Source organism: Barbus barbus (genome assembly GCF_936440315.1).
Source record: "Barbus barbus genome assembly, chromosome: 19".
In the NCBI taxonomy this organism is placed as follows: Eukaryota; Metazoa; Chordata; class Actinopteri; order Cypriniformes; family Cyprinidae; genus Barbus; species Barbus barbus.
Window position 1 is genome coordinate 17870635 of NC_136747.1, and position 25768 is coordinate 17896402.

General features: G+C 37.9%; 1 protein-coding gene across 1 annotated transcript in view; it reads right to left on the bottom strand.

Annotated features, from left to right (window-relative positions):
• LOC306885190 (zinc finger transcription factor Trps1-like) overlaps nt 1-25391 on the bottom strand; it is a gene marked incomplete at its 5' end in the record, with an annotated part of 82577 nt that extends 57186 nt beyond the window's left edge. Inside the window, 3 exons of the mRNA XM_079441568.1 lie at nt 11612-12251; nt 21165-22255; nt 24534-25391. Coding sequence (XP_079297694.1) covers nt 11612-12251; nt 21165-22255; nt 24534-25391 — 2589 coding nt within the window. The remainder of the gene's footprint in view (nt 1-11611; nt 12252-21164; nt 22256-24533) is intronic.
• Between the last annotated feature and the right edge of the window lie 377 nt (nt 25392-25768).

Sequence of the window (25768 nt, forward strand, 5' to 3'; positions counted from 1 at the left end):
TGTGTTGTGCTTCTAATCTTTTGAGGTAAATTGCAACCTCTCAAGCTCTCTAGTTGGTAACCCACAATCTTGTGGAATATAAACCAGAAGTGTTACAGGAATCTGAAGACTTCCAATAATAAGGTACACTTTGATGTCTAACAATTTTGAAGCATTAGGAGCACAATTTTAGTTTTTTTTGTGAGAACTGCAAGATGTCATATATAAACCTAGCACAAATAACTAGTTTAAACACGTCAAATTTCTAAAATGTTGATTTTGACCTTCTCAACTATATCCCAAAAAAATATTTTAAGTTGCATTGTTTACATTGTTTTGTTTTTTTACATTTATCTGTTGAACTTCTATTTAACCGCTATAGATCCAAATGATCTGTTAAACTGCTATTTATTGTCACTTTTGATTATAAACTCATTTTAATTACCAAAAACAAAATATTACATTTTGTCCAATTTGTGCAAATTTTTGGAAATATAGGTTTATAAATAACTACAAAACAAATTGTAGTCTCAAATTGGCTGAGTGATAAATAACCTTAAGCTATATTTGCAAAACCCTTTTTAATTTATTTATTTTATATTATTTGGTAACACACTGCATTAGGATTCAATAGGTTAACATACTGTATGTTAGTGCATTCAGAAAACAGAATTAACCATTTTTGCATCAGTTACTACTGTAAGTTAATTTATATAGTTCATGTTTGTTCAAAATACCTTCATGTTTATACAACCTAAAGCAAAAAGCATTAGTATATATAGAAATGAACAGAAATCTAGATCAATACTTTAAATATTGTCAGTTCATGATACCTAGTGCATTAACTACTATTATAACTTGAGAAGTGTTCCTTTATATAAATAAATAAATATATATATAAAATTTCCATGTATTGTTTATTTAATTTCCATATTATTTAGACCAACATTTCGGCAAAAAGGTGGTTAAAAACTACAAAGCTCAAATAAAATGAATAGAAAAAAGCATCTCATATAATATTTAGTTTGACCTCCTGAGGTGCACGATCAGCACTTTCTAAAGGTTAAGTACCTAATTTCACTGACCATTTGTTGAAAAAAAAAAATTGCCCTATTTTGTACCTTCTTCATGGAAAGTGTCCTATATGCCAGGTTGGTCTAGAAATTCTCCCTGTATCCTGTGGTGAGCACTCTAAAATAACAGACAGTGAACAAATTAAAAAAAGAAAAGAAAAGAAAAGATGTTCTGGCTTCCTGCGCTGAAACTCACACAGTCGAAGGATCATGACAGGTCATGCGGGGAGGACAGGTAGGGCTTCAATGACTCCTCCTGGCCGACGAGAAAGATTAGAGGGCCTAGTCATTTGTAAAATGTCATCAGTAATTACGGACTTATGATAATGATGATAAGCAGAACAGATAATTCATCATTCGCCTATTTTTTCTCCTCGACAGGAAGCAGCCCCACCCATCCCATTCATCTGCACCGGTGGGGTGGAACTACATCTATGTAATATTCCTCCTCAGGACTGGCTCCACACCATTACAAAGGGGATGGAGTAAGAGAAAAAGAAAAGGCTATAGAGAAGAAAATGAAACGCATTAAGAAAGAAATCCCGATGGAAATTCAATACATTGGAGTCCCAAAAACATACAGTGCGGCTTATCAAAGCAGCTGTCACTAAATATAATTTGAGGCAGCGGGCGGAAATGTAAACGATGGCAGACCTAATGAATTTCATTTCAGGCCTGCCCAAAGTAGACGCACTGTTTATCACAACCCTTTCTCCTTGCAATGACTCATTTACGCTGTGCTTGCATTTGCCTGCACTTCCAGGCCTGTGAACCTTTCGCTGTAAATTGAGTGCTATGGTTAAAGAACTTAAGATGCATTTGTCACATAATAAATACACAAATGGGAAACACAATACAGAGAGATTTCTCTTCACTTGGCTAGCTACAGAAGATACAGGTGTTTGCAACAGTAAAGATTAGCAAAGAATGAGCAATACTGTGAAAAAGCAATGTTAATCTAGTGCTGCTTTATACACACAGGAACAACAGGGGGATTGGAGGCAATTGTAAAGAACTAAACTTCCTCAATAACACATTTAAAATATGTGCAGTACAGTTCTCCCAATGTCTGAGAAAAATGTTTGATCACTTAAAAAAAAAAAAGATTTAACTATAATGTCATTAACTATAGTGAGTACATTTTACACAATGTTTGCAATTGTTTTGGAACCACAATGGTTGAATCAATGTTTTGAACAACAGCTTTGAATGATTGAACTGAATCATCCAGTCTATTAAGTGATTCAGTCTATGACTCACTTATATACAGCCTCTTGTCGCCACCTACTGGCATAAAGACCCACTACACAGACAAGTGGATTAATACAAACATTTTAAATTCCCAGTACTGGAATCTAGCTGTTACAAACAATTAAAATAATTATAATGTAGGTAATAAAGTTTTTTTGTTTTTGTTTTTTTTGCAGTAAACATTATTATTGATAGCTAAAATAATTACTTTTAATTATTTTAAATACATTTTAATAAAATAATTTTTAAACCAATATTACACTTCCTCCAGGTAACATACTTATTCCTTCTAGTAAATCTAAAAATATAATTATAAAACATTAAAGTCCTGCTCAATGTAAATATGATTACGCTTTGTCTAGTTTTACTGCATAATTTATGAAATCGCATAATACTCCAAAAATTACTTTGAAGGAAAACACTTCCCCTTACGTTCTCGTATTAGAACCGTTTTAAATAAATAAGAATGTTGCACTGTGTACAGTATCCAAACAAGCCTTTGATCTAGACATGCAAAACATATCCATATGCAACATAAATATGCAGAACTGAATCTAATAGATCCTTAATGAAGAACATGCTTGTTGCAATCAAAGCTTACTGCTCCTAAGATACAAGCCCTCTTTGATACTCAGAGGGTAATTGTGCATTCAGAGATATGTGGACACGATGTGCTAGGGGAAATGAATTGCTAGTTCCTTCGGTTTTGTGCAGGTGCAGGGAAACCTGACTGAGAGAAATGAATTGGTATTTTGGGAATCAGCAGGAGAAAATGACACTGGTTGCTCGGCTGTTCTCACCTGGAGGGTTGAAAAACTCGGGGGGCTGGAAACGGCACGTCTGGCTAGGGGCTGAGATGGGCAGATTGGGCGACGCTTCTTCGCGTTATGCTCCCGGATCTGCGCGAAGGGGCTGCTGCGTCAGCATAATACCCAGAGAGAAGTCTTACAGTGCAGAAACGGCAGAGAAAGGGGAGGGAGGGAGGCTCCCTGGAGAGAAGCCATCTGTCTGCAGAACGGTACAAAGCATCTCACCCTCCTCACCTGTGCCACCAACCCCTCCAATTTCTGCCACTCCATGTCATGGATACACCAAAACAGCCATTCATTCTTAATCTCCCACATTCATTCAACCACACAACAGCTCCTCAAACACGCCAACAACTTCACAGAACAGGTTTGGTAAAGCCTGCTTAGAGAAGAGGATGTCTGGCCCTTGGGTAATACAGCAGCTGTTGGATTTCATGTCACTGTGCACCTCCGCGTGTCACCTGCCTGATGTGCCTGCTGCATTCCGCAAGGTAATCACACATTTGTTTGCTGCCAAGCGCAGCTGTTTTGTGTTTGTGTGTTTGTTTAGAGGCCTCTGGCTCCTCCCCCTTATCCCTCACTCTTTAATCGCAACCAAATGAAAGTCTTCGGGAGCATTTCTGAACCAGTGTCGTCTCCTAAATCCCGAAGCTTGGCACCTGACACTTGGATTCAGAAGACTAATAGGTAAGCCGTCTCTTCATTAGGCTGCAAAGTAAAGCTAATCAACAGCTACCCAGACTCCTTCTCCTTTCTTCCCTCTCTCCACAGATCCCTCTCCTGCTGTCTATCCGTACGGCATGTTAAATGCGAACTAAATGCCTGAACTTAGCTGAACTACAGATCCGGGTGGGGGGGGACTAGAGGTAGGGAAAGGCATGTGAAAAAAATGGGGAAAGGAAGGGAGAAACAATGTCACCTTCCTCAAGGGCCCAGTTAATCCGACACGCTGCACAAATTAAACGGCAGATTGTATTCGTTAAGGAACAAAAAGGGGCTCCTGTCTCTTTGATGTGGGCCAGGTGGCACTGGACGCTGGAATCCACAGCCAGTCTTGGTGTCAGATTGGGATCAAACGCGGTCAGACTCGCATCTAAATAGGAATCTGGGATGGAAAGAGTTCCAGGTAAGGTGACCACACATGAAGAGAAACAAAAGGAAATGGGTGGAAAAAAAAACCGAGCCGAAAGCCAAAAGTTTGGTTTCGCATGCCTATATGCTTTCTCTCACATTATATGATGCAAGCAGATCGTCACTGACCTTGTACTAGAGTCTCTGGATATCACATTTAAAAAGACACATAGAATTATTCATATGTACATTTGAATAGTATATAATATAGCTTATATTATATAAATGCGTGTGTAAAAAATCTATTATAACATTATTTGTATCTATTTTTATTAATTTAAAAAATATATAATATAATTATTTTAGAAGTCTGCTACTAAACAGTAGAAAAAAGACAGTAGTAAAACATTTACAACACCTACCAATTAATTCAGTCAATAAAAATCAGTCATACTCACATTTGTTGACTACTGGGGTTTTAAAAAAAAAAATCTCAAAATAATCAAATAAAACAAAAGGTAAAGAAGGCTAGACCAATGGCTAGACCAAATCACATCAAACACTATTCTATTCTAAAGATATTCATGCAACACTAGCATCCAATGCTGTTCAGTGATACAAAGATTGAGGATGAAGTTTGTAAAGTCGAAGTAGAGCCCACTGGGAGCAAAGTTCAGTATAATCCACAGGGTTGTGACTGGAGGCGTAATTAGGTAATAACAATAGGACTATCTTTAGAGATACTGAAGCGCACTAAGAGGCAACATAAAAGGATAACTGCATGATTAGTCTTCACAGATGAAAAAACATATCCGTTTGCTCCAGGGGTTGACCAATGGCAGCACCAAGCACAGCGGGAATATCAATCTGGGGCAATTAACGTGACCTGCAACTGGCAGGAGGTCAGCTGAAAAAAAAAAAGCAGCCCTTTTGAACACAACCCTAAACAATGATTGTGTGGCAGGGTGCAGCCACAATGCACTGGGGGGGGTTAATTGCTGATCGCTGGACAGGCTAGAGAAGGTGCCAGCAGGCAGATTCTGGGTAGCATGCAGGAGAACGTTGGACCAGGAGTAATGAGCTCTGACATGAGGCGACGCCAGTAACGGGCTAGCAGGCCGAACGCTGCCACAGGGGGAGAAAGCCTCTCTATGGGTATGCACCAAGACTAGAGGAAGCTGGAATTCAGAGTCAAGGGCAAACAGGCATTTTAGAAACAGGGAGGCATGCTGTTTTATCACAAAGTTAGAGAAAATGAGACTACTAGAGACTGCTTAAAATACAATGACCTTTCTTAACATTAATGTACAGATGCATAAAGATTAGATATAGTATTAACATATAACATAACATAGAATTGAACAGTGCTTTGATATGCAATAAATGCAATGGTTTCTATGTCTCATAATGGACAAAAATTATACAAAATTCTGCTCCACAAGAAAAGCTGGGATCCAGATTCCTTACCATTATTGCTCAATGTTTAAACATAATTTTCCCTCAACATACATGTAAAATATTCTTGTTCTTGAAATCAACAACTATCAAATTTGGACAGTCAAATTTGATCTAAAATAAAGAAAATAAAAACTAATAAAGTAAAAATTGAATTTAAATTTTTTTTAATTTTCATTCTGATTTAAAGGCTCATTTTGTTGAGCATTTTAAAAGCTAGATCAAAACAAGTACATGCATTGCATAAAATAACCTCAAAACTGTGGCTTTTGGTTTTTTTTTAAATTAATTTTAACTTTATCCCACTCTGGTAACTTAGTCATTAAGCGGGAGCCTGAAAGAAGATGATATTTTAGGCAATGCAGATCTTTATTTATTTATTTTTTTAAATTAATGCAAACAACGAATAAATGTTGGCCAAAGGCTAGAAACAAAAAGCGACTATACAGCGGTTTATAATTTGAACATTATCTAATTTGTGGAGGTGGAAAGACAATAACAAAAAGATGATAATGATGAATCACAAATGTTTCATTGTTATGTGCTCGAGTCCAGACATCAAAATATTTTTTTATTTTTTTATTATTTTTTTTCCTCCACAAGAAGACAGATGATCAATGTTCATATCACTAAATAGATATTCATTATCAAAAATACAACAAAAACCAAGAAGAGCATGAAAGAAACAAGCAGTTCTCTGGCTTCTAAAAAGGCAACTCCCAAGCCAAACCCCTTCATCACAACGTCTCTGTCTGAGTTATCAATCTCCTCGCCGAGTCCGAGTGCTGAAACAGGTCTGTGTGAGCCTTGGCTCCAGACTGGGTTCTTCAGGTTCTTTGGTAAGGAACCCCTCCCTGGCTGAGCAGGGTTTCATAATACGATAGATGACTCACACGCCAAGTCATGGTAACTCAAAAAATATTGTGACGGACTTCAGATCCCTTCTGAGTCCCATTAAGCCCTAGCAGTCCCAAAAAATGTTCTGATTCAAGATTTCCTGAGGGCTAGAGCGAGGCCTCCACCTCCACCCCGAAGCTTTCACACACTCACTGACACGCCTAGCCTAATGACTTAACCACCGAACGTACCACACCCGGGCCTCTTCTCCTGCCAACCGTTTTCCAGAACCATCCAGGGAGGACGTACGGCTTGCAAGCCCCATTCCCGTTCCCCTTCCTTTTCTTTTTTGGGCCAACGGGTTACATCAGTGATGCCTTTTGGACGGGAGATGCACAGGAAGGAACAATTCCCAGCAAGGCCCTCTTGTTACTCAGAGCTCAACTTAAAATGTAGGCAAACGAGGAGGCTAGCGAACGGAAATTGTGTCAGAAAATTGTGTCAGAGCCACTCCTTCTCACTGTCAGCCAACTTGGAGATCAAAGAGGAACGTGGAGCTTTAACGTACACATAAATATACAGAACACAATATCAAGCTGTTGAATCCACACCATCGGAACCGCAGCCCAATTCTGCTCCAAATGTCAGAAAGTGATTTCTTTGTCGAACTCTTGTTTTCACTAGCTGTGCATCTATAAGCAGTCTCCGCCTGTCATTTTTCGCCTGCTCATCTTTAACAACTGCATGAAGAAATCCGGATCGCTACTCATAACATAGTGACACTAAAGACATTATACATCCTGATTTTAATACACTCATAACACATGCTTTTGTGCAGCCGAAGCCACTGTGTCAAATTCACCATGTTATTCGATTGACGTGCCTGACAGAGACGGTGGCATATGGGAAGCCAGGTGGCACAAACACAAATACATTGTTACAGATATAAGACAGCCATTACGTACATTGTGTTACGTTTACTGTAACCAACACGCATTTCATGATGCTTTTTTCATATTCTGACACTGATGCAGATGGAAATTGACAGGAATTTTTAACCAGATTTGCATTTTCTGAAGGAAATATTGATGCTTGCAAGGCTGCAGAAAGAATACGCAAACATTTTGAATCCTTTGTGAATTAAATGCCACAGAGCCGCTCTGACAGTGTCATGATACTTAGCATTTGTCAGAAATGGTTAAATGTGTAAGAAGGGCAATCAAAATTCTGCATGCAAACAGATTACTTGTAATAGAAGTAAATAAATATTACGATTATGTCACTGAATACTGAAATTTCAATGCAAATCATTAGGGGATTTATTAAACTTTAAGGTTGAAGTATAAATTTTAAAAGAATATTAATAAATAAAGATAAAAACTTTCAAAAATAGATTTAAAAAGTACACAACAGATGTGAGATATTGCAAAGATGTCACTAAATCTTGAAAATTACATGTAAATCAGTTAGATTTAGCAATGCTTTAAAAACTAAAAATAAATAAACAGCCAAAAAGTCTTACATAGAGAGAATGTCTAATGGTAAAATTATTTATAAATTCAAATGAAGTCTGCACAATCAGACTAAAATAATTTTCAAAATTAATCACAAAAAAAGAAAAGAAAACGCAGTTAGGACAAACCCCTAACCAGAATTTTTGAGTGGTATCAATATAGCGACGTAAGAAAGAAGTAACAAGATCTCTTACATGAGTATTTAACTAAAATAATCCACAAGGCCAGATTAGGCAGAGCACTGCTTCCTCACAAGGCCTGCATTGGTCATAATTTCCATCATTGAGGTGTGCAGTGCAATCTGATTTCTGAGGGTAAAGGGTACAACAGCATCTGACATTCGTTAATCCAGGATCATGGGTAGAGGCCTTGTTACCTTGTTTGTTTAAATGCTCTTGTACTCCCCAATATATCTTTGAAATGGATTTGAGTGTTTAGTCCACGACCCAAAGTTCTGAAAAAGTATATGTTCCAGTTTTTTGTTTTGTTTGTCTCTCAGCGTTGAGGACCACAGTGGCTCTGTTATTGTGTCTGTAGCTCTGGGTAACTACCTCAGTTAGTTTGGCCAGGCTTTTAAGCTGCAGAGGGTCTCTGCACATACTGACTTCATTAAAACCCAAGTAAGGATGATCACAGACAGACAGACACACACATACACAAACCCACCCCAGCTTGTTGTTCAGTATGATAGGCATAGAGATGCAATTGATAACTCTTCACTGTCATGGACACTGCTTCTCCATTTTAAGAGAAACCCTGGCAGATGTTCTCAGGTCAGGGCTCAAAGCAAGGATGGCAAAGGGAGAGAGTTTTAGAACAGGACAGTGTTACCAAAGTCCCTTTAAGTCGAGTCATGTCACTCAACGGCCATCTTTAATACGTTTCTCGGGCATACAATTGCAGCTCTTATCTCTTTGAATGGGGAAACATCGAATTCTCCAAAGCTGTTCGCCAAGCTTACGATTCAATTTCATATTTGAAATCACCAATGAAATCTGACGACAACTGTATCATAGATGTTGTTTATTTTGCTCAAATAGCGTTATAAAAGTGTATTTGTCAGACTAGACCAGCCAGTGTGCATGCGCAATCTCAAACCGTGGTCACACTAGACTTAGAGCATGCAACGGTCATGATATGACGTCATGCTCTGCAGCATCTTTTTAAAAAGTTAAATTCAACACATGACCCATAATAATACATCTAAAATGTGAAAACATACAATCTACTACCCTTTCCTGCAGCGCTGTGGTTTTAATTTTATGTTCTTTTAATTCAGCTACGAGGTCATGCTGTGACGTATCGATCTGCCGTTGGTCACACGGTGTCACGTGATGCGAATTCGCATGGCAGAGTTCACCAAGCTTGTCCAGGGACGGATTAACGCACGGGCCTACCGAGCAAGTGCCCAGGGCACTGGACCAGATGGGGTCCAGCCGAAATACCTCTACTAGTACTCCAAGAACGCGATTTCAACCGTGCCCCCTCAGATTTTTGAGGCAAGTGGATTTTGAATGCAGCTTCCAAAAGAAAAAATAGCCAAATAATATTTTTTATATTTAATAAACGATCACACCGGTGTGATTAGATCAGCACATCATCAACTGCTAAATTAAATCTGCGTTCACTCAACTTCGCTGGCTGGCATAGAGATTTTCTACAGTACTGCGCATTTTAACCAATCACACATGATTCTGTTGAGTTTGTGAGTACAATGGCCAATAAGAGGCATCCAGATGAGTCATCGCTGAAACAGCTGTTTTGTTCAGTGTGGGAGCTCCCTGAATGAATTCTGCTCTCTGCTGATTTCTCTCATCAGAAACAACAAAGTGCAGAAGTATTAATTTCACAATACAAGCAAATTCAGTGATTAATGGGAGTTTTTGAGAGTGCTTTAATTCTGGCTAAGTCAATGATAATGTTCTTTGATAATGTAAACGGAGTGTCTATTTACACAGTGCAAATAGCCCACCTTTTGGCAGAGGCTATTTACACTAACTCCGCCCACCAACGTGTGATTGGGACTGTCAAGATCATAAAAACCGGCTATGAGCCAACAGCTCCAGTGGTGCAGATGGTAAAGCGCGTACTGTGGTATTTTTGACGCGAACGACCAGGGTTCCAACCCGCTTTTTGACAAACTTTTTTTCTCCCTTTTCAAATCTCATATCACATCATAAAGGCATTTATTTTTAATAAAAATTAAAGAACCAAAATGTTGAAAATAAAGTATCGGGTAGGTTTAGGGTAGGTGTAGAGAGGGCTTTATTGTATCAGTAAGGTGGCATCCATTTAATAATCTGAATCAAAATTATAATTTACACTCAATACGTTATTATTGCATACTATTTTATAATGTAATACAATACTGAGGTGCAGATAACTGCCACTATTTTGCAACAAGTAGCATAAATAGCAGAAAATCCTGCTATTTTAACAGTGTAAATATAATCTATAGCTATTTGCACTTAGTGTAGATAGAATCCATTGCTATTTGAATTTAAGAAAAATGACTGCAATTTCGACTGAGGGGGGCCTATAATCAGTCCGTGCCCAAGGCACCTCTGCGTCATAATCCGTCCCTGAGCTTGTCAGTATGTGAACTTTGGAACACAATGAAATGCAAAAACTTTTTGCACTGACGCATTCGCATGCGTATGAATGGAAGTCAATAGAATGAAAAGTGCAGTGTGACCACCCCTTTAGGAACAAGCCTCAGAATGCTTACTGTTTCTATAGCAACCGGGACTTCTAACAGCAGCTGCAGTGGCATGCTGACTTTACCGATTAGGGATTGGCTCTTTTGCTCAGAAGGCGGGGCTTCGCTCAATAGAGCGGCCATATTGAGTGTTGCATTTTTCCCCATTCAAAGCTATATGAGTGACACGTCCTGGTTATTCTATAGTCTTTGGTCAGTACATCTCACATTCGTTCATCATGTGCGTATATTCATTAAGTTATCTGTACAATTTCTTAATCTGCAATTAATATTTTCTGCAATTTATATTTAAAAAAATATATGTACACAACATTTTGCTAAAATACAACATTTTTATATAAAAAAATATATATTTATATTTACACTATTTTATTATTATTATTTTATATTATTTATTATTTTATTATAAAATACGAATATCAATCAACAATCAAACGGACAAAAATTAGGTGTGTGTTTAATAATAATAATAATTATTATTATTATTATTATATTTTAAATAGTTTATATTTAAATAAAATATTCCATTAAAATAAATAAATAATTATAACAATCACCATAATCAATTTATTATTATTATTAATAATAATAATTATAAATATAATAATTATAATATAATTATATATTCAATTATAATTATTTTTCAAATATTTTATAAAACATTTTTAGCAATATATTAATGTACGTAATTTGTTTGCTAGTTTGTATAGTGAGGCTAGTGAAAATATTAGCAGAGCAAATAAAAAATAAGACTGTGCCAGCAGAAAAAACATCCTTATTGTTCAGCTCAGTCACGTGGCTAAATAACTGGAAAGCAAATGCATACATTTCTAAGAAGATGAAAAATAAAATAAAAAACCACAGAAGCCCAGACAGAGTGGACAGACATAGACCATCACTTACCCGTAAGAGAGACTGCGACTCTTCCTTGGCACCCTTGCCCTCGGTAGAAGTTGGGTACTGCTGCCCGGCTTTCTCCGCACCGCTCGTCGGCGTCCCTGGCAGGTAGCCTTTAGCATCTGCACTGAGGCTGAAGATCAGTCCCGATGAGTCTCTAAGCATGGTCGCCCCCTTCTGCTGCTGCTGGTCTTTTACCCCAGCTGTCACAGCGTTCAGCAGACCCAGTGTGGCCTGGGGGAACGGGGCTGGGCTTCCTCTAAGGATGTCCCCTGCACGTTCTTTGGGCACCCACACCAGGCTCTGCACGTGTTGCTCCCCACCTCGGACTCCACCGCCAGTCACAGGACCCAGCGCTTCAACCCAGCCTTTTTCCTTCTCATCCTGGGCCTCACTCTTCACACCCTCTGAGCCGGGAAGCGGCTCGGCTCTGCTGGCCTCTGGAGGCGCCAGGCTATAGAGTTTCAGATCACCTTTGCTCTCCTCTTTGATGCGGAGGGTTGAAGGGGCAGAGCAGCCGTTGGCAGGAGCAGAGGCTGGATCCGCAGAGTCCTGGCAGTGGGCGGAGTTGAAGTGGTCCAGCAGTGCCGTGGTGTCCGTGGCAGTGAAACTACAATGCCGACAACGACAGCAGCCATGAACTCTCCTGCAAAGAGGAGAAGAGACAGTCTCAGCAATCATTTTTATCATTCTTCATGGATCAAACAGTCTTTTCGTATACTACCATGCTATTTGGCCCCTAGAGAGCCATCGAAGAGACAAAAGACTAATCCACATCCTGAGTATGTGTACTTTCTCCTTATCTGACATCTCTGCCCCCCTGAGCTTGGTCTGAATCTCTATAATGTTGTGTAATTACAGTTTAGTCAGCTATTTTCGTCTGCATAATGGCTCTTTGTTCTGTTCCAAATAAAAGAAACAAAGAGCTGCTCCAAACTCTCCGCAAAGGAAAGCTAAATGAACAGTCTGCTAACCTTTAGGTAAATAAATGTGACATTCTCTCCAGAAACACCAGTGATTTTCAATAAGCTTGTACTTCCTGTTTGAAATCGACCACTGTCAAAGTAGTACGGGTGAGTGTACCCCACCCAAAAAACTATGTTTATTTTACATGCATCAGTAGACGTGCTTGGACAATGGCCATTCATTGATCGGTTTGGCTGTAAGTGCTAACTGTACCGCAATAGAGTATTTACACAGATTGAGCAAAAAAGCAAAAAAGGCAAAGCAAAAAAAGTCCTTAGTGCTGAATGTTCAAGGGCAAATTAAGCGATTAATATCTTTAGCAAAGATCATCTGTAAATTAAATAATAACTATAATAAAAACCAAACCCGTTAACATGCTCATAAAGTATCAGGAATTCAAGTGATGTTGTATAGTTTTACAACGGTTCCTCAGATCTAAGCAGCGTTTCAAGAGTACCGTTATCTATCGATTCCAGCAGAATTATGAGATTACACTGAAAAAGAAAAAAGTAGTGGTTATGCACTGCTTGATGCTTTAGCGTCTTTTAGATTTATTTTGGGGGAAAAAAAATATTTATAAACAAATTTTGTCTGCCACTTGAGTTACTTAGTATTAACTTCTTGTTTATAGAACTGCTGTATAAAAGCACATTATGCTCCTGTAATATTCCTTAAATATAAAAATACGACTAGCCCAATAAAATAAAATACAAATGACTGAGTTTCAACACACAGTGTTGAAACTCAGAGTATTCTGTGCACCAAGGATGAAATATTACTGATGGTTCAAAAGTTTGTGGAAAGTTTTTTTTCTCTTCTTTGTTAAAAATAATAAATGTTTTAGCAGGTACACCTTTGATTCATCAAACACAGCAAAGACAGTGAGGGTAAAGATAGTAATAATGTCACAAAAGATTTCTATTTCAAATAAATGCTGTTCTTTTTAATTTTTTATTCATCACAGGATCCTGACAAAAAAAATGTAACACGTTTCTATCAAAATAGTAAGCAAAACAACAGTTACACATAAAATAGGATATATAAAACTGACAATGCAAATTTTCACAAATCTAGAATTCTACAAAACTGGATAAATGCAATAACTGTGGCATCTAGCTGTTTTGCTCTCTCTCTTCTTTAACTTTTCATCCATCCCGGTTCGACACAAAGTGTCTTCTTTGGGAAACAAAAGCTGTGTCTGGTGTTATAATGCCCAACAGAGCCCTATCCTTCAAGCTGAATCGGAGTGTAAGATTTTCCTTACGGAAGAAAAGACGGAAAAAAATAAAATAAAATCTAAGATCTGTTACCCAGTAAACAGTCTCTCATGATCTGACACGGTATCGAACCAGGATGGACAAAAAGCAGGAGAAGAAGAAAGAAAGCAAAAAAAAAAAAAAACTAGATGCCATCTTTGCCCCTCTAGGCACCAAATGAGGGACAGAGTGAAAAAGTGCTTTTTATCATTGCTGCTGCCTGACATTCCCAGCATGCAGTTCTGTAATTTGTTCCTCTAAGGTACACGAAGGCAGGGGCAGATCAAACATTGGTGCATTCCAGCGACCGGTGAGCTGTGAGAAAGCGTACGATCCGTTGCATGTACCCCTGATTACAGACAACAAAATCTCAGGAAAAAAAAAAAAAAAAAACATTAGGTGCTCACAAATATTACTTTGCAAAGTCCAAAAAATAAAGAAAAGTTTTTAAAGAAAAACATCTACACATCTAGAAATAAATGAACATCTGAAGACCATATAAACTTCTGTGAAGTTGTTTTATGAGGACCAGTTACCGTAAGCGACAGACAAACAGATACATTCAGTTATCATTAATCAGTCCCAGACAAAACTAGCTCTCCCCCACCACCACCAACCAAGACTCAACTGTTTTCCAACAGAGCATGGGCTGCTTCCAAAACAAATCGTATTCTTTGGTCACTGACACGGAGCATAAATACGTTTGTCAAACCTGCAACCCAGAACTGATTGTTTTCTGGCATGACTTCTGTTAACAGTGAAGTTTTTAAATGGTGAAGCTGATGTGAATTTTATTCTTCTAACATGCAATGCCTTCATGAACTTAATCGCACAAGTATATATTTTAGACTGACAGTACCATTATTTGCTGAAAATGCTATATTTTCAAAATAATATATAAAATTACATAATTATTGTATTTTGCAATAATTATGCATATTATCTATCTATCTATGCAGTAAATGCTGTAATGGTACAACTTCAGTAGATCACAACATCATATATACAGGATATGTGCCAGTAATATTTGTGACAAATTAATGCTAGTCTTTTGAAACTTCTATTGAAAGAAAAAAAAAATGTATCATGGTTATCACAATAATATTAAGCAGTTTTCAAAATTATTAACTTGATAAAAAAATGTTCCTTCCAAAATCAGCACAGTAGAAATAGTTCTGAATGTGACAAAGACTTTTAAAAATTAGATGCTAAAAATTCTACTTTTGCCATAATAATAATAAATTGCATTTTAAAATGTATTAGAAATAGGGACATTTTTTGTACTAATATTTGTTTTGTTTGTAAGTCTGCTTAATGAGTAAATGAAAATATTTCTACTTAAGATTAATGTTAAGATACAAAAAAAGTAAGCAGTAACAAAAACTATTTGCCTTGTGTAACCACAGTGAATGTAACATAATACTCTCATTGAAGTTCATTTAAGCACCAAGTAAATAATTAAATAAGTATACCTGATTTCTGTAAACATCTGTTAATGTCAATCACAAGTACAGTGCATTACTACAGTAATTATGACCGTTTCCTCAAAATGAGTTTTAATTCAAATGCTGACAGGTTGTCACATTTCCTGTGATGTTAAGAAAAACACTTCAAGGCCATTAACAAAATAAAGTGTTAATCCCAGCTGCATCTGCTTGATAATGAGGTACATGTAGCACTACTGAAAAACAGAGGTGGTGCAGGAAATACCATCAGACTAGATGAATACATTCAAGCTTACATTCAAAAGTTGTCAACAGAACCAAAGACCATAAAAAATATTTTAAAGACGAACTGTGGAATTTTTTGTTGTTGTTGTTGTTAAAAATTAACAAAACAAAATGTTCAAATGATCTTGCTTTACCCACATTTACAACGGCAATCTTAAAACAATAATTTATCGTTTAAGCTGTCGGGTCAGATTTTGTGGGAAATGTCAGTCTTACGTCATTCTTGTAACCATAACTAATGAGCAACATTATTAATACAAAAAGACAACCATCTGAGGAATCATTTGTTGTTAAAACAAACCAAAAAACCTGTACAATCATAAAGGAAAGTGACAGAGCCTGTAACCCAACTCATCAACATCAGACTGGCATTTCAGAGACGGTGACAACTTCATGGCGATGGTGAAAAGACTTCTAAGGATTAAAATCAGCCAAGACACGGACTTTTGCTGACTTTTTCCCAACTATAAAAAGCAGGCTACTTCATTTGACAGGGCCACAAGAATCAGTCCCTCTCGGACTGAAGCACAGCAGTAATCACTGTATAAGGGGTCAGCATTCACCTGCACGGCCAGAAAAAATCATGTAATCATTCAAAACTGTATGAGCATAAGTACACTATAATTTCCTCAATGCTTTCAATTTAATTGCAAACACAGGTTATAGATTAACTTTTTTTTCCCCAGTCTCATTTTGCAAAGCATCAAAACAACATCGATTTAATGGGGAAATACTTGAAAACATGAAAAAATGGATGAGAAGCTATATCGATGTCAATAACGGTACTGAGTGGCAGTAATTTGCGCTTGTGAAAATGAAGACCTTTAGCTATGCACCATCACACCCACTCAATACTACCAATTTACAGGACACGGAGCAGAGCAGAAGCGTTAGTGACACCATCCCCATGACATTACACAGGAAATGGGAAAATGGGTACAGCGCGGCCTGCTGCTTACCTGACCGAGTGACAGAAAAACTGGTTGGAGAAAACTCACAGAAGGGGGGTTAAAGTATGAGCTCATCAGCTCATTCGGTCTCAAAAAGGAAACAAGGAGCCCTCATTACAAAAAAAAAAAAAAAGATAAATGTGAAGAGAACTGTGGCTCCTTAGAAATAAACAAAGGCACTTGCACACTAAAATTCACGCAGCTAATCTATTAATTTCAATGTGGATTTTGACTGCATTTCTGTATGATTTCAAATTTATCAGTCTCCTTCCACACTCAAAATGGATATTATGCTGAAATAGCAGGGGAAAAAAATACTTTTTGGTTTCAGTCTAATTAGTGTTTCACAGATGGCACGATTTGCCTGTTTCAACATCTATGTCATGTAAACAAGCTACAACATGTAAACATGTCAGCAGTATGGACGCACTTCAATGTGACCAAAAATTATGTGGCAATATGTCAAATTTGTTTGGCTGAAATATCGATTTTAGACTTTACTATGAATGGTTTAATTCATCAACTATGAACATGACAGCCTAAACAGCATACCAAGTTTAATTACCCAAATTTAAATGAAAACTTTCATTTTAGATTTCAGCAAAAATTCACTTCAGCATATCAGTATATCAGACGGCTAATTTTGTAAAAGTGAAGTGTGCAACTTTGTCACTCAAACTATCTTTGCAGAGTCAATCAATAAAAAATTAAGTTTGGGGTGGGACTATTTATCCAAGCAATGCATCTTAAGATGTGCAGACATTACACACTTCACCTTTCTAACTGATTCCCACAAAGAGTTGACACAAACTCTGAAACCAGCATGTCCAAAATCCAATACAGTATTCTCGCCATTTCAGCTTCTGCACGTAAAAGGTCTCCCTTTCCCGAACTGCAGGGCAGCGTGATATATTGAGTGTGCACTGGATCGGGTGGGCACGAGGTGTGGGAGGCTACGGCATCAATATCAGGTTCACGTTCGTGGTGGGTGGGTTGCTGTTTGGAGACTAGAGGGCAGGATTCTGCTCATAAATCTACACTATAGCGAGGTATTCAGGAGAGACGAATACGCATACTGGAAATATTATGTATCAGTGATTCTTCAGACCACACAATCGTTCGCACGCACACACAAGAGGTCACCGAACAATTCCACACAATGAAACTGGATACCATGACACAGATGTTCATACAATAACATAGAAGACACAATGCTGAAAACATGCATGCAGTAGCCCACACATTAAAATCTAGTGTACTTCAAGTGTACACAATATTCTCATGCTGCCCGTAAGCCTGGTTAAAAACAAAAATACAAGAGGTAAAAGTAGTTTAAAAACAAAATATGCCATGCACATTCTCGATCACACACACACACACTGTACAGTCTGAGCTGAGAAGCAGGAGCTCTCCAGGGAGGCCATACAGGTCTGATTTCGGCTCTCTCCTCGCCGGGTTCCAGGCTGTGGGCTCTGAATACAAACAGCGCCTTATTCAGAAAGGCCGCACGCACAGGCTGAAAACACTCTGCTCCACGTCCACCTGAAACAACCAGCCCCGGGCAGCTGGATCATGATGGACGTCACTCAAGGCTCAAACGCACAAAAACCTTCACACATGTTCCCTAGGGGACAGGTGGGTGTATGAGGCCTGAAAATTCAGTGTTTCCTGACAAGAGCGCCAACTTGACAAATGATTCCTTCGCCAAGATCTTTGACACGTCAGATTAGATGCTTGATCTTTAACAACATGTGAACCTGTGCAATTACTGAAAAAGTTTAAATACCAGAAGAACTGTCTGTCGTGCAGTTATGTGTGACATCTTTGTACTATGACTATGTATGCATGTTATTTTATGCATGTAGACTGAATTATGAATGGGTTGGAAATTGATTCTTATTTAAAACAGGTTTCCTTAAAAATAATTATAAAATATTTAAACAAATTGATTTTCAATACATTCGGTTCCACTGACTGCTAGAATACCTGTATTCTTTAACAGATGTGGATGGATAAAATAAAACATACAATACTTTTATGAAAAAAGGATGTATATGTGTGTCTGTGTGTGTGTGTGTGAGTATGTGCGCAATAAAAAGTTTTTTTTTCCCTAAGATATGACACAAAAAAATGACTCACTAACCAACTAAATCACAAATACTTTTTTTACTATAGATTTTTACTGACATCTGAAATGATCCGATCATTTACAAAAGGTTGCTCAGAGTAATTAATGCAATAAGAATTTCCGATCATTGTTCATAAAATAGAATCATTAAATTAAATCTAGCATGGCTGCAATTTAATGTCACATTAAAATAAAACAAAATTGAGAATACAGTCATAATGTTATGAGAATATGTAAGAAATTAAATTTAGGCAGCGGCTATTTGCACTAAGTGCAAATAGCATATTTTCTTAGTGATAGATTCTATTTACACCATGTTAAAATAGCTAGATTTTCTGCTATTTATACTACTTATTGCAAAAAGCGGCAATTATCTGCCCCTTAGTATTGTAGAGTACATTATAAAACAGTACGCAATAATAACGTATTGAGTGTAAATTATAGTTTTAATTCAAATCATTAAATAGATGCCACCTTACTGGGACGATAAAGCCCTCCCTGCTCCTACCCTAACCCGATACTTTATTTTCAACTTTTTGATGATTTCCTTCATTTTTATTGAAAATAAATGCCTTTCTGATGCAATATGACATTTAAAAAGGGAGGAAAAAAAAGTTTGCAAAAGGCAGGCTCGAACTCGGGTCAAATCGCGTCAAAATGCATGCACCTTACCACCTACGCCACTGAAACAGATGCGGAATGAGCGTCTTTTTTTAGTGTTAACTAACCCAATCGCACATTGGTGGGCGAAGTTCGTGTTAATACCCTTTGCCAACAAGGTAGGCTATTTGCACTTAGTGTAAATAGACACTCCGTTAAATGTATTGCAAAGAAACATTCAGACAGATGTGATTCAGTTTACTGTTCTCCATCACATTGATGTTACATTCTCTATGACTTTACTCTCATAATATTACATCTGTAATCTCAATGATATGAAATTTGAGAGGGGGGGGGGGGGGGGGTTATGGCACAAAAACACTATCATAATTAAGGAACCATAATCATTAAATGGAATTGGTACCAGAATTAATGAATACTTATGAAATTAAACTGAAAAGAGATTAAATATTTAAAGAATTTGTCAGTTAATTTTATTAAGTAAAAAATACTTTTAAATACACAAATGGAAAATCTATTATACATGCAAGATGCTGCCGATTTGTATTAAAGTTTTGTTATTGGGTTCATTTTGCCATGTAAAAATCAGTAGTAAAATTGCTCAGAAGAGGTTCTTGCACATATTATGGCACAATATACTATAATATCAAACATATGTGGCATTGAGGTGGTTTGGTGTATTTACACAATACTTATATTAGATTTAGGAAAGTGCCTTTCTGTTCTCTTTCTACTGTGCCAAACTCAAGCGGACATATGGATTTCAGTGGTGCAGTAAACTCATTTTTATCAATAAATTCAAACCAGCACATGTAGACATGCCTGTAAACTCTGGCATAAAATGGAGAGTAATTGAGATCTTATGTGAAGGTAAAGCAGAGCCATACTCATCCACGCCGTACATAGTACACAGCTGGTGAAAGAAAGAATATGGAAAGGTATAATAGTTTCCCACATGTACACACTTAACGGACATATGCACGAGCACACACACAGATGCAAACAAACACTAAAGTGCACACATTTACATGCGCACCTGGCCTCAAGACAAGCTAAATCAAAACCAATGAGGAACTGCTGTAGGAAAAGTTACTCCCTGACATTTAGCATTTTCAGTTTATTCAGCTGTGTTGCTCGACTTCAAGTAAAGTGCAAAAAAAAAAAAAAAGAAGGAAAACCTGTTACCTATCAGTATGAAAGCAAAACCGCCAACACAGAAACAAATGTGTAACACAAGCTTGCAGGCTATAATCAACAGCTGCTTTCACTGTCCAATGCTATGCCTTTTGCTACAATAATAAAATAATAATATAAATATAATGTCAAAGTTATTTTAGTGTCATTGAGATACTACTATACTTTTAATATTTTGAATCAGGTTTTATTTTTATATAATGTTTTGTTATTGTTAGTAGTTTGTTTCTGTGTAGTTTCTATTAATTTATATTTTTAAGCTAAATCAAATAAAATTTTAAATAAAAAAAAATTATAAATTAGTTTAAATAAGTACATAAACAAATACTGGACCTTTATAATATTTATTTAAATTTACACAAATAAAAATTTATTGGATTGTATAAGCATGAAAGCAAAGCTGCCAAAGAAAAACTAACTGTTCACTCTGTCCAATGGTCATTTGATACAATATAATAAATAGATTAAACTAAAATATCAAAATATTAAATAATTGAAAGCTAAACAAAATATTTTAAAAGGTCCAATACTATGTTTAAGTTAAAGTGATGCACGAATCCATTGCAAAATAATAACTTACTTTTTTTTTTAAATAAATACACACCCCACCCTTAAGACTTCTAGATATGGTTGGGGTCCCTCCATAAATTGAAGTCTACCTCTCTTCAACAAGCCACATAATTTGACGTATCGTGATTTGTTATGCGATTTTACCTGTAGTGACGAAAGATCTCCTCCTCCACTTCGGTGAAGAAATGGCACTTAGTGCAGGCGTACTCTCCAGGATGGTCCCGCCCTGGCCCTGGCCCTGCATCCCCTGATCCCTCCTCCTCTGGTTTGACTTCCAGTAAGGTGTGCGAGGTGTGGGTGCTGTCATAGTGCAAGAGAAGCAAGTCAATATCAGTCGAGGTGAACGGGCACTGGTCACACTGATGGGTGACGGACGCTCGTGGAGCTGGCGGGGATGGGGTAGTGGTCCCTCCGGCTGTTAGCTGCAGCAGAAGAAGAGCACAGTGCGAGCAGGAGCTCTTACGGCAAGCAAAGGGATAGGAAATCTCCCCCAGGTGCTTCTCAGGAGTGCAGAGCCCACGGGGACAGAAGGGGCAATGTTTGATTGTGCACTTGTGAATGCTGTGAGCCCGTTGGTAGTGATGCAAAAGCGGAGCCACGACGATGACTTCCGGCCCGTGAGTCATGGAGTAACGGAAGTCGCAGAACTGGCAATTGTAACTGGTTACTACTGTTTCTTGGTCGCCTGCTGCTCCAGTCTTCTCCTTTTTCTGTAAGAGGGAGTCTCCATCACAGGCCTTTCTATCCCTTTCCCCTGGACTTCCCTCCCTGATGGCTGCCTGGCCGTGTCTCTTCTCATAGTGCTCCAGAAGCCTAGAAGCACTGGTAGCTTCGCAACTAAAACTGCAACACTTGCACCAGTAATATGAGGCAGGGGTGTCACCTCCAGTGCGGCTTGGGGAGTCTGATGTTCTGATTGGTACGGAGTACCCAGCCACAGAGTCATCTTCGGCCCGCACCGCCACCCGATCGGTCCACTTCCCTTGCTCATCTGCCCCAATGCGCGAGAAGCAGTTCCCCTTCCGTTCAGTTGAGGACTTCTCCTCAAGGCTGGTGTTGGATGGAGGTGGACTCTTCATCTTGTTGGGGTGGGTGGCCAGGAAATGCTGTTCTAGATCTACAGAAGAGCTTCCCATGTAGGTGAAGTTGCAGAACTTGCAGCGGAAGTACTTGGTGTTGCCCTGACAGTCCTGTGTCTTCCTCCCGATTCCGATGAAGGTGCCGGCTAACGTTACCTGCGAAAGTAGGGAAGTCAAGAGGGGGGAGGAATGGATGACAAAGAAAGAAAATGAGATAAAGGGAAAGAACAATCATCCGTGAGTTACAGAGAATTACAGAGAAATGGAAGTCTGATATAATAAGACAGACAACAGACTTTCAATAACCCTCCCAATCTTGAAGACGAGGCAGCAGTTATCACCACACAAAGGCAAATCACATTTTATGTTCTTATTACTTCTCAGCACTGAGAATTTGAAAATCCTTCTGTGAGCAGATGGGGAACATGTGAAACCTGTAGAAGAGTCAAAGAGTAAAGCAACAATGCATGCAGAGAGAAAATGGATCTTTTCTGATTAGTATTATTATCATTATCCAGGTGTAACTTTAGTTCTTATACTTTGAAATGAAATTCTGGATTTAAAAAGAAAGAAAAGAAAAAGTGACTACCATAAGCAAAACTAACAAAAATATTTCTTAATTGCATGTATATTAAAATACTGACATGCAGATCCATGGCTTAAAATGCAATAGATGTCTGGCCTATAAAAAGCATATGGAATATTTAGCTAGCAGTTACAGGGCCAAAAGAGAGTGTGAGTGGGAGGTCTTGAGCTTCATACGCACTGTGGGGAATTCAACGTCATGCTCCAGACAAAACACTCAAGGAATGTCACAGCACAGACAGGCCCTTTCCCCTGAGCAGTATGTTGAAGCAATGATTAAATAAACACCCACTGCTGAGTGTAATATGTGCTTGATTATAATTCTTAAACAAGCATATTACAGATACAATGTGGACTAAACTGAAGTCCCAGCTGGTCGCTCTGTATCACCTGTCTGAGGAACTGCATTTAAAAGAGTGCACTGGTGACTACATAAACATTTTCTTAATTTTTTATATATTTTTTAGATGTTATGGTTAAAAGAAGGCAAGCAAGCAAGAAAGAGAAAAACAAACATCCATAACTGAACATCGAATCAAAATGACTTGGCAAAATAAATGCGATGTGCATCAAATTAATTAATTTATTGTTAATCATTAAATATATTACGTTATAGTAATATTACATATAATACACATATACATACAATATTAATAATAATAAAATTTAAAGTAAAAAAAATTAAAATATAAAAATAAAAAATAATCGCTAAATACTCACTATGTTGTCCAAAATATGTGTGCTAATGTATATTTAAGCATATTGGAGTTTAAAGTCATTCTTCTTGACACCTGTACTGAAATCGAATTACCAATATAAATATTAATAAATAATTATTCCATAATATTAAATGTATAATAACTATAATACAATATAAATGCTAAATATATAATAAATAAAATGTATGCTACATTATCAAGTTAATTTTTTAAATATTATATTTTGAATATTCTTATTATTACTAAACAAAGAAACACAAGTGAGCACAGGTACATCAGTGATTTAGCAATAATTAAATGTACTTACTTACCAAGGCTACATTTACTTTATTAAAAATATAGTAAAGCATTAATATTTTAAAATATGGATAATTTTAATAATACATTTTTTGTTTTAAAATGTAATTTATTCCTGTGATGGCAATGCTGAATTTTCAGTTTACTACAACACTCTTCAGTGTCACATGATCCTTCAGAAATCATTCTAATATGTTGATTTAGTGCTCAAGAAACATTTCTTTTATTTGTGCTGCTTAATATTTCTGAGTAAACTGTGCTTTCAAGATTTTTTTAAGAATAGAAAGCTGAAAAGAACAGCATTTATTTGAAATTTAAAACATCAACATTTTTTAATTTTTAAATGTTTTTACTCACCTTAACAAACAGAACAAATATCTGATCCCAAACTTTTGAACAGTAGCTCAGTTTATATTTTCAGTAAAAAACAAACCAAAAAAAACTATAATATTTTAGGGGTTTTTTAGTTGACTATTTTGTTCTTAATGTATTTTTTACTACTTATTCGTATTTTTTATTAACAACCCATTAACTATGAGTTTTGCCTTGATAAAGTCCTACATTGCTGCATATTAATGGTAGTTAGTAAGGTAGTTGTTAAGGTAGTGGGATTAGGGATGTAGAATATGGTCATGCAGAATATGTGCTTTATAAGTACTAATAAACAGCCAATATGTTAATAATAGGCATGCTAATATGCAACTAGTTACTAGTGAGAATTGATCCGTATATTAAAGTGTTACCGTATTTTTATTATTTATTATAGGATTGAATGAATATGTATACTGTATCTAGAAACAACATATCGCTCCTTTGATCTGCTTTGTGATTACCTGTACGTCGTAGGTGCCATTAAGTACAGAGGATCTGGGTGACCATGCTTCCGCCGCAGAGCCGCTCTGGGCTGATTGGCCGAGAAGGCGCGCTGAGTCTTCGGCCTGTGTTTGGGCTGTGAACTGCACCATGTTATGTAGTGCCAGAATCTTATTGTCCAGCTCCGCGTCCTGCCGCGTCCGGTTGTGCAGGCCCAAATGGTACTTACGAAAGTGTTTGATCAGGTCTGTGGGGTCGTTGCCGTAATAACCGTACCCACAAATGTTGCACTTAAAGTCTTGTAGTTTGGGTGAGGTGGGTGGAGGTGCTCCCGTCTCAGCTCCCAGAGGGCTAGGGGCGTCCTCCGCTCCCCCAATGGGCCTCTGTGGATGAAGTGTAACAGGAGGAACTTTAGAGCCTTCGACAGCCACACCACGAGGGCTGTCAGAGCCCAGCAATGCTAGCGGGCTGTGTGTGGCGTCCCTCTCCTCTCCGTTACTGGTGAAGCCTTGTACGATGACGCCGCCTGACCGGGTGCTGGGTCTTAGAGCGTTCCGGTCGTCCTCACAGTCTCCTCTCTCACCTGGATCAGAGTTCGTTGGGGAGGCGGTAGAGTCCAGCGGTTCGGTATCGGTGCCCTCGCGGCTGGAGTAAGATGTAGCCAGGTTGTGGCTGGAGTAATGCAAGTCAGGCCTGTCTGGTTTGATGGGGCCAGGGGAGGACGGTTCCTCCTGTTCTTCGCCCACAGCCCGGTCAGGCTCTGAGGCCTGGCTCCCCGCGTTCCCACTCTCTGGGCCCGTGGCCTCGGCTGCTACCGCCTCGCCCTCCTCTTCTTCACCGCCGAAGCTTCTCAAAGGGGGATTCTTTTTCCGCACCATATCTGGAACCCAGAAAAAAAGAAGAGCAATGTTCTTGAACAGAAGAGCAACTCGCTCAATGTGTGGTTCCAACTGCTCACATGCTAAAAACTATTTCGGAGCCAATGGAGCCTATTTTGCTCCCTATAAAAGCTTCTCAATTGTTCTTTGATTTTTGAAAATCAGAGACGGAATGCCCTAGAAACGGTTCTGCTATTCCAGCTCAATCCATAAACAGCAATGAGGTTCTAATATCGGTGACTATGTCGGCGCCGGCCTTTGTTGATGATGTTTTAATGAATAAAATCTGTGCACTTATGTCACTGATGTGGCTTAGGGACACACATTTTAATCAGTTAGCAAAATCAAAGATGATAGGGAGAGAGAGAGAGAAAAAA